A 10325-nucleotide genomic window follows, 5' to 3' on the forward strand; every position below is an offset into this window, starting at 1 on the left:
GAGATGGAGAGGTATTTATCCTGGTCCAAAAAAGTACAACTATTCAGCTGGGAACCCAGTAAAAGAGTTCCTGTTTAAAGTTAGCTTTACAATTTTGCCTTATAATGTCATAAAGTCTGTTTAAACTGTGCCAAAATGGAGGTTTTATATAGCAGCAAGTACACTTTGCTGCATGCCTTCCACCAGGTATATGTTGTATTGGAACAATATTGGGACCCAGACGCAAGCAGTTTCACATTAAATTATTTCCCTTTTCCTTCAAATCCAAAAAAGATGTGAGCAATGGGCTTTTGATACTATGGGGACTTGCAAAACTGTTCACCTCGGTCTGCAAATGTTTGTTGTGATATATTTCTACAAGAACAACTTTGTTCAGAGCTGGTAGACCTCTGAACTACTTTCAATGATGAGTAGTCTTATATTATAATGTATGTTTCTAGATGTAATTATAAAGGACTTTGAATTTGGCAGTAACATGAGAATCAGAAACAAAACTGTGACAGTCTGTGTGCTGAGGGTATTTAAATTTGTTCTAGCTATAACATGTTGCCAGTAGTGACAAGGCATGCATCATACTATATTTTCTTATTTGTCTCAGCAGGGATGCCAGACAAGACGAACCTCAGTGACGTAAAGCATATCCGTCAAACCAACGATGGCAGCACTTCAGACACAACTGGAGCAGGATGTACAACAAAGACTGATTATATGACATTTGTGCTGATTAGTCTGGTAACACTATTATTTCTCAGTCTTTGGTAACTGTTTATCTCTGGCTTGATATATGTGTCTCATTGTCATCTGTTCATCCCCACTCACAAGCCTGGAATAAGGGATCTGGTGGATATAGCAATATTTATGATAGCTTGTATAATATCAGCCTTTCTGATCTTAGGCCTGAATATTAACGAAGGGTTTTGTGTAATATTTTTCCTGTGGTGTTTTTTAACACCTGTAGGGTCACACAAAATCATGAAAATCGGTTTTATTTTTATAACATTTTATGTTAAAAATAAGTTGAATATTATAATCTTTATCTTAAAAACAATTTGTGAAAAAGAGATCACAGAATTGCCAATCATAGAAAGGACCTCTGGAGATCATCTAGACCAACCCTGTGCTCAGAGCACACTCAGCTAGGTCAAGCTGACCAAGGCCAGGCCTGGCTGGTATTTGAATGTCTCCAAGCATGGAGTCTCTACAGTTTCTCTGGGCAACTTGTTCTAGTGCTTGAACACTCATAGCAAAAAAGCTTTTTCTTATATTCAAAATCTATTGTATTTCAGTTTGTGCCCATTGCCTCTTGTCCTGTCATTGGGCACCACTGGGAAGAGTTTGACTCCATCTTCTTTATGCCCTTTACCATGTATTTATACACTTTTATAAGATCTCCCCTGCATCTTCTCTGCTCCAGGACAAACAACCCCACCTGTCTCAGCCTCTCCTCATATAAGACTTGTTCCCATCCCTTAAAAGTCTGCATGACCCTTTGCAGGACTCTACCCAGTATGTCCATGACTCTCTTGTCCTTGGAAGCCCAGAGCTAGATGCAGCACTGTAGATATGGTCTCATCAGTGCTGAGCAGAGGGGGATGATCCCCTCCTTTGACTTGCTGCAATACTTTTCCTAATTCAGCCCAGGAGGATATTGGTTGTCTTTGCTGCCAGGACACATTGTTGGTACACGTTCAACTTGTTTTCCATCAGGACCCCCAGGTCCTTCTCTGCAAAGCTGCTTTCCAGCCAGTATGCATCAGCTGGGGTTATTCTTCCCTAGATGGAGGACCTGGCATTTCCCTTTCTTGGACTTCATGAGGTTCCCATCAAGCCATTTCATTCAGGGTCGCTCTGAATGTGAGAACAACTCTATCATGTATCAGCCACTCCTCTCATTTTTGTATCCTCTGCAAGAACTTGCTTAGAGTGCACTCTGTTGCATCATCCAGGACATCAATGAAGAACTACAACAGTATTGACCCTTGGAGTAAAGCAGGAGTAACTGGTCTCCTTGTGGACTTTGTGTTGCTATTTACAACCCCACACGTACCAACTGATGAAACGGTTGCTCAGCACTTTATGAGTTTTGTATTTAAAGTTCTGCCTTCTGGGACATGATTCCTGTAAAACAGAAAATGTTGAATTTGCCCTTCTGTCTTTCTCCAAAAAAGAAAAAATACACAGTGTAAACTCAGCTAATTTTAGTAGGAATTACTTTTCATAGTTCAGAAAACCTACATATTAGATAGTATGATGTTAATGCAGATATGTATATAACTTCATTTTATCTAGAAATAATAGCAAGGTTAGGATTCAATGTTGGATTAAGGTATCTTAATCTATATGTCTACATACAGATATTTACGTATGTGGTATTATATACGTACTCTATATCTCTAAACTGTCAGTGGAAATACAGTGTAGCATTCAACTGCTAAAATACCAGCAACAAGTGCCAGTTAAGATGCTGTAAAAAAATTCCACCTGGTGTCTAGCTACTGCTCTGAAGGGCCTCAGCTCTTTCTGTGGGCAATTGACCAGAGGCCTTTGTCACACAGTCAATAAAACCCAGTGCATTATTCAGCTCATATGAAGTCAAACTCCTGAGAAAGCAACTCGGTTGCTCAAAAGTAGGTGTCTGGTGCCACCTAAGATTTCTTGGAGTATGCAAGACATCCTCATGGGACAAGCATATATGAAGCATGACTTATGGGAAGTTCCAGAAGCTTCCTTAAATGGGAACTGTCTGGAGTGGCAGCTGGTATCTAACTGGGATATCCTTGTATATCTCACATACACCTAGTCATGGATAGGTGGGCCCATGAATCGTATGCCAAGTCCCCAAGTTGAAGCAGTGACACATGAATGCCAATGTGAATCGCAACATGAATCCCAGCTCTTATGCTTTGTAAGCTGAAGCAAGCTAAAGTGTTCCACAGTACTAATGGTACATTATATATTACGTTTATAATATTTTATCATCCTGCTATCACTAATTCCCATATTTTTTTAACCAGAAAGTATTTCAGACTATTTTGTAGTGATTTCTCTTTTACAACCCTATACAAGAGAAAAAAATAAATAGTACAGTATTGTATGCACTCATATTATACATCAAACTCTTCCCAGACTGTAAAAAAGGTAATTTTATATGAGGCTAATATAAAGAAACATGTAACTGTTTTTATTCCCAAATGCATGCATTAGTCATTAACACACACAGTATAACATACAGGTAAAGAGATACAATATTTAGAAAAGCAAGTGAACGTTCCTAAGAGCAATTTCACGGGCAGATAAACACCATGAATAAGCATGTGTGCCAGTGTGTACATTTTACTTGACCCCTTTTTTCTTTTTCAGGTTTTGTAAACCAGTCTTTCAAATTCACTTGTCATCTCGTCTCAGCATACGCTGGAATTACCACATCAGTAATCCAGGGAAAGATAGTCTGATTTCATTCTTTTCCTTTTTCATGCTAGTTGAAACCGATAATTAATCTAGTCCAGCAGTATTTTTTTTAATGACCAGTATCAGTCACTTAAAGGAAAATACAAAAAAAAAAAAAAAAAAAAAAGCTTTGAACAGGAGATACATAAATGGAGAAAAAATTCTATCGATACTTATTACTTAGAAATTTATTTCTATCTTGAAGCACTTTGTTTCCACTCCTCACGTTCATGTGTTGTTCAAGACCTTACTGATGGTGCCAGGTAGTCAAAGAGGTAACAGTTTTTTCTATAGCACTTTGGAAACACAAGCCCAATTTTCAAATAATGACAGTAATTAGGTCTTAAGGCCACTTCACATATATGTTAATTACTAGCCTGTGTTATTACTCAGTTTTTTTCATGGCCTGTTCCATTCATCTTCTACACTGCACCTGCATTAGGAAAACAATTTCTAAGATTCCTTCTGGAGTGGAAAATTAGGTGTCTCTTTCCCAGACACATATGAACAAACTAGCAACAACATGAATATAATAGTGGCAGGTTTGGAGATCCCTCACTGTCCCCTTGGCCATGAGACCTCATTCACCCTCCTGTCCCATCTCTCTCTAGGCACCACCACACACTTCATATCATTGCTTAGATGCATGCATCTGCCAGGCTGCATCACAGTTCTTTCATCACATCTACCACACTATAAAGAAATCTTGTTTCTTAAAAAAAATAATTTAAAAAATCATTAAAATGGATCAAAGAAAAGGGAAGGAAGGCGAGGATGTTTGGCAATCTGTGTCAAGGTTACCTTGCAAGGGAAGGAGCCTTGCAAGAAACTCTGGGAACACGGCAGGGTGTTGAAGTGTAGCTCCAAATTTGGCAACTGAGGGAAAAAAAGCCTGACATTTTGCCTGTGTTATTTTGCTTTCTTTTAAATAAAATATTGATGTATTAAAGCTGATAAAGTTTAAAGTAGGAATGCTTTACTTGACGTGTACCATTTTTTCAGAAAGCCACTCATTCAAATACTGTTTATACTAAAATTGCAATGGATATCACTATTGAAGTTGTGTAACTGGTCTCAGTACAATTAAAAAAACCCTTCAGCTGTCAGGTGAGAGAGCTTTGTAGGGAATAATTTCTTAGAGCACAGTGTCACTACTTGTAAAACAATATTTCAGAAAAAAAAAATCTAAAAAATACTACATTTCCAAAATCCGTAATATTTTTACCTGGTGAGATCAAGCTATTCTTCTTGAACGTCTGCTTTTTATTTTCTTCAGATGTACCTGTATGATTAAATGCACCTGTACCTCCTGGGAGGAAAGTACTAAAGTACTTTTTCTGATAACTACTGTCCTAGCACTTTAAATAAAAGTTTCAGTTTTCCTCAGTGTAGCTGGTGAAAGACAACAAAAATTATTTATTTCCTTCAGGAGCAAATATTGTTATTTTCATTGCTAATAAAAAGATGAAGCCTAACTATAGCCATGTAACAGGCTATCTTTGTCTTTTTCTCTTTCTGTAGGTAGATAGATACACACATACATCATTTATTTCTTTATACCTGTATTTTTTTATGTTTATTAAAATAATATTCTTGTTGAGATTATAACAGGGTTTAGACTAATCTATTAAAAATTTCAGATTAAACTGAGTATTTCCATAGCATCTTCTCAGAGGCATGCATTAAAATGGTTGAAGTTATCTCTGATTAGGGTTTATTTTAAGTTTAATTCTACTCTGAAATAATTGTGTAAACATGAATCTTATTCAGCAAACGGTGCTTTTTTCCATGTGCTCTGAGTCACAACCGATTATAATAGAAATAATAATTTTTTAAAAAGACTGAAAAGCTAATGTAGCTCTAGTAAAACTCTTGTAAATCTCAGAAAGTTATAAATAAAGTTCTAATTCCTAATTCTTTCTTCCTGGTGATGCATGAACAAAATAGCTCGGTTGACAGATTTTGCCAAACAAAATTTACGTCTGGCAGTTGAAAACTGTATTTTTTACTTTATTTTGGAACTTGTAAATGTGAAATGCAATAGACAATATACCTGGTACCCCACGAAGCTCTTTTACCAGCTCACATTGAAGAGGAATAACATGCTGAGCTTCTGTGGTTGGGAGGACTTGGTCGATGCATCTCATCACCCCTTACAGAGCAGAGAACTGTGCTAAGATCACCTGCTGTGCATGCCTAATGTAGGTGTCTCAACTAAGTGTCTCCAGGTTTGTCAGGCAGTCTAAATTAATTGTTAGTCTCTTGAACTTAAGTCACATGGAGGTTTTTCTCAGTGGCAATTTCTGATTTTCTTGCTTCTCTTCAACATCACTCTCTCTTAAACAAGAGTTTACAGGACCATGCAGTGAAACTGGTCGGGGTGTTTCTGACCCAAAGGATCTCCTTGATCCAGTTCACCTCACATCTCCAGATAACAGCACTGGTACAACAGATGAGGTGGCCATAGCTCTCATGGCAGTTTAGTCACACATTTATAGCAAGTGGACACAATGCTAGGTACAACAAAACATTTAACAACATAAGCACATAATAAAAAAAAAAAAAAAAAAAAAAAAATCATAGTTACACCTTGTGCAGGGATGCATACTTCAGTATCTGAAGCAGGATATGACCATTAAAAAAATAATAGCAAAGTATGATTTTTTTCATACATATACCACACATGAAAGACTGTGACAGATCTCTGTTGACAACGGGCAAAAACATACTGCCCAAGACATACATCAGTATACCTTACCCTGACCCATTTCCCTTTCTTTGTTCCCTATAGCTGTGCCTGTAGGGGATTGGGGTTTTTTATAGTAGGAGAATGTGCTTTCCTGTTTCTTGTGTTTAATTTATTGATAAATATAGCTAACACCTTTGTGCTGGCTGTTAAAAATATTTTTCATGTCTGTTCACATTCCTACTTTTTGGCAGACAGGAATGTTTGTGAAATCCTTAACTTTCACCCTTTTTATTTTTAAAAAGAACAGAGGTTTGTCAAGTAAAACAAAATAGGGGATACCAGGCCTTCAAAAAGGTAAAAAGCAACATGATCCTGAAGAATAAATGTCATGTATTCTTTACTATGCTAACAAAAATATTGCATTTATAATTTCAGAGCATTGATAGGTCTGGAAATTAGTGCATGGGCCAGGTTCTTCTTTTAGAAATTTGTGATACTACTGAATTCCATAGATATAACTGCAAACATAGCTTAGCTTTTTATTATCTACATGCAAAACCGAACTGATATATTTAATACAATAAGATTGTTTTCAAAAAGGCATCAGAACATTACAGGTAATAGCACTTTGTATTTCTTTGCTCTATACTGGTTATGTGTATACAATGATAAATAAAAAATAATTTAGCAAATAAAAATGTATATTGTGAACAATTATCTATATGATTCTAAGGGAAAAATATCATGTATTTTCCTATGAAATGTGTGACTTGATGATAAAATTTTTACCGTTTTAGTAATCTAAACAGCAAGGATAAGACAAAACTACTTGTGCTTAAATATGTAAGTAGACTTGCACTAATACTTGATTAAAACAAGTATTTTGAAATACTGTCTTAATTTCTTTGGCTTCAGTCTTTTGCCCTGAAAATGCTGTTTGTAATACTTCAGAAAACTAAGACTGAGGAGAGCTGTTGACAATGGAATTTCTATGAGAAATGTTGAGGTAAAACTCTTGACAGGCAAAAAGGTTTCTAAACTGTATCATGTTAGTTAGTGTCCTATGAACAAAAACAGACAAAATATCAGCTTTATGGAAGACTGTAAGTATCTATGCAATTTCAAATCCTAGGAAACACCACAAACCTGCTTATTAAAATAAACAACATATAGTAAAATTCCTTTAGACCTATCTGGTTTTTTAGGTAAAGGGGAAAAGTAGTCTAAACTCATGCATCTAGAACTTATACTCTCACTAAATGATCCTTTTCTGCACTCTGGACTAGTCCAGTTGCTGAAGCATAGGGGGCTAGTTTTACACTTAAAGTTTTGTTTATGGACAGAAAGGAAAAGCACCATATGTATAAAGCCAAGAATTTACTGTTAGTATAGTGAAAATCTTAACAAGCAAATTTAAGAATTATTATTAGTCTAGATCTAATTATTACAAAAAAGGAAAGAAAGCATAGTTACCTGGTTAGAATATTTCTCCACAGAATAACTCTCAATAAGACTACTAATACAAACAAATTGTAAGACATGAGCTAGATAGTTTCTATCTCTTTTTTCATAGTTTTATGCTTGGTTTTCCATTGCGTGTCTGAGCCTTAAAACTGATACTTTCAAACTACAGAAAGGGGATTATGTTGGGTCATCAACATCTGGGGTCCTTCAAAGGGAGGAATATGGTGTCAATGGTTTATTCTTCCTCACCTCAGGATTGACTTTATGCAATTTTTATACATTTGCTAACACACTTTTATACCATTGTTCTTCCTTTATCTGTTGCTCCAAATTACATCTAAATTTACTATATTTGGTGTTATTTACGTATGTTACATACTACCTCTTGGTTCTCTTTGTTAGCCTTTAAACCAGCTTTTGTCCTGCTCCAGGTCTGCATTTCTTTAACTGACCATGGATCTGTTGTTCATAGCCATGGAGTCCCCAGTAGCAACCCTGTGCCCTGTTCTTTACCATCCTATACCTGTGCTCCTCTACACCACATCCTGTGCCTGCATTTCTCAAGACCACTGCTATTACACTAAGCCTGTATTTCTCTACATTACACTGTTGTGTTAAAATCATAAGTGCCTCATTCTACATAGAATAACTGCTTGTTACTGCTAACTGTATAAAATGACGGTTGTCTAATGCAAAGATACATAAAAGTTAAGCAAAAAAAGACCCAAACAACCCCAGGCCAGTTAGTAAAAAACATGTTTGCACAGCAAAACAAAGCTGCAGTCAAGTAAAGAAAAATACAGATGGCAAATCTGACAAGAGTCAGTCCAGAGGACTTGAAAAAGTACAAATCTGATGGTCAGTTGCTAGCCATGGCAATGCCATGTTACAAGGCTACGCAGTTACACCAGATCTGTCTGAGACGCCTGCTCCTTTCTGTCACTGCAGAGAGTCAGTGGCCTTCTCAGCCATGTCCTGAGTTGTTTCTGCCAGCCCCTCACAGGTGCCTTCAGCCATCTCAAAACCAGCCTCTATATGGCCAGCTGAACTGAGCCCTCAGGATCAACGGAGTACCTTGAAAGAGTGACTTCTCTCATCCTGAGAAAGGTGTTCCGGGTCACATAGGTCTCTTCTGGTGATGAAGAGATTAGTTCAAGGATATTTAGTATTTAATATGTGAAGTTACAAGAGATAAATTTCACCTTTAGCATGGGATTCAATCCAGCTAATTCCTTTCAGCTTCTTCTTCTAGAATAAAAAAAACTTTTGAAGTGTTACCTCTCTTCACTGCAGAGGGGATTTGGATACTTGCCCTAGCGCGGCTGGTCTTCAACACCACCCAATACTCAGGCACCAACTGGTTCTACTGCCTGGTCTTCAGTAGCACACAACAGGCATGATATGAAGGGCCTCTTCACTAAAACTGTGTAACCTGTAGTCTTAAAGCTGAGTAAAAGTAGTTAAGGGAGTGTTGATTTCTTTTTAACTTTGGGGAGAAAGCCAGGGAGAGACACCATTCTTGGTGAATAAAGCCTGTTCATCAATTAACCCTTTCTGAAAGAAGAACTCAGCATGCACAGCCCTGAGAGGGCTGAGCAGATCTGAAAGAGACAAGTAGAGAAGTTGCTGTGGGAGCAAACAGAGGTGAAGGCAGCACGGGCCTGTCCAGCCAAACGTGGCCTTGGAGAGCCCTGGGCCAGAGGGGAACTGCCTTAGTCAGGTGGAAAGTCTGCTTTCAGAATTTGCTTACTGACAATAACTCACATCTAATGAGCAGTTAACACTAAGCGTGCCAGCAAAAGAAGTTGCAAGCAGTTCAGGCTGTTACCACCCATGAGACTTCTCTGCTCATTGGGAAGGTGGGCACTGTTGGAGCTGTGAATGGTGGGAGAGCCCTTTAAACCACCTCTTTTGCCAGCAGCAGTTGGACTCCTGTGATTCATGGAGGGAACTTTGCTAAGAGGAACACTTGGAGCACTACGTCAGTCAATAAACTGTGAATAAGACAGAAATGGATTGATAGTAGTGACTGCCTTCCTCACCCACCATGCATGACTTTGCAAGCAATCTCTGAAGAACAGTAACTCTGTCTTTCAATGATTTCTGAGGTTTTCCAAACTGCAAAGTTTTATTTATGCTTTGTTTCTACCCTGACCTTGTTAGTCCTACTTAAGTAAACTTTTATGTGACTTTATTGCCCTGTAGCAGGCAAACGTTGTTCAGTGGGCACACAAACAGTGCAAATCAGTTTTCCATTATCCTGGATGGGGTTTTAGCCACACTTGCCTATGAGTTTAACGAAGAGTACTATAAATTGAATCTGGACCTTTTTCCTTGGAATCTTGTTTCTGCCAGGTTAATATTGCTGTAAAAAAACATGAGTGCTAAAATAATTTCCTCCTATTAGACCACAAATTTCATCCTCACCCTCATTTCCTAAGTATTCTCCTCAGCTAGTTTTGCATTTGGATGACCATGTTTGTATTTTTTTTGCTCACGAAACCCCCAAAATTACAGCTTTTGGCGTACAAATTGCAGATCAGTACTCACACAAATGCTTTCTGATGTGTTTTTCTTAGATGTCTATTTTTCCTTGCAGCAATGATGGGTGCCACACATACAGAGATGAAACACATCTAATCCCAGGGATTTACTGCATTAAGAATGAAGCTTTTCAGGTACCACACACATGACAGCAGGAGGCACAAAGGCTAACCACCCTATC

The 10325-nt window shown here is 37.7% G+C and overlaps 1 protein-coding gene across 1 annotated transcript in view; it reads left to right on the forward strand.

Moving 5' to 3' along the window:
- Positions 1–6994, forward strand: part of GPC5 (glypican 5) — a 709869-nt gene extending 702875 nt beyond the window's left edge. Inside the window, exon 8 of the mRNA XM_056328672.1 lies at positions 602–6994. Within this exon, the coding sequence (XP_056184647.1) occupies positions 602–762 (161 nt within the window). The 3' untranslated portion in view covers positions 763–6994. The remainder of the gene's footprint in view (positions 1–601) is intronic.
- Positions 6995–10325: the final 3331 nt, after the last annotated feature.

The sequence above is a fragment of the Falco biarmicus genome, chromosome 2 (genome assembly GCF_023638135.1).
Source record: "Falco biarmicus isolate bFalBia1 chromosome 2, bFalBia1.pri, whole genome shotgun sequence".
In the NCBI taxonomy this organism is placed as follows: domain Eukaryota; kingdom Metazoa; phylum Chordata; class Aves; order Falconiformes; family Falconidae; genus Falco; species Falco biarmicus.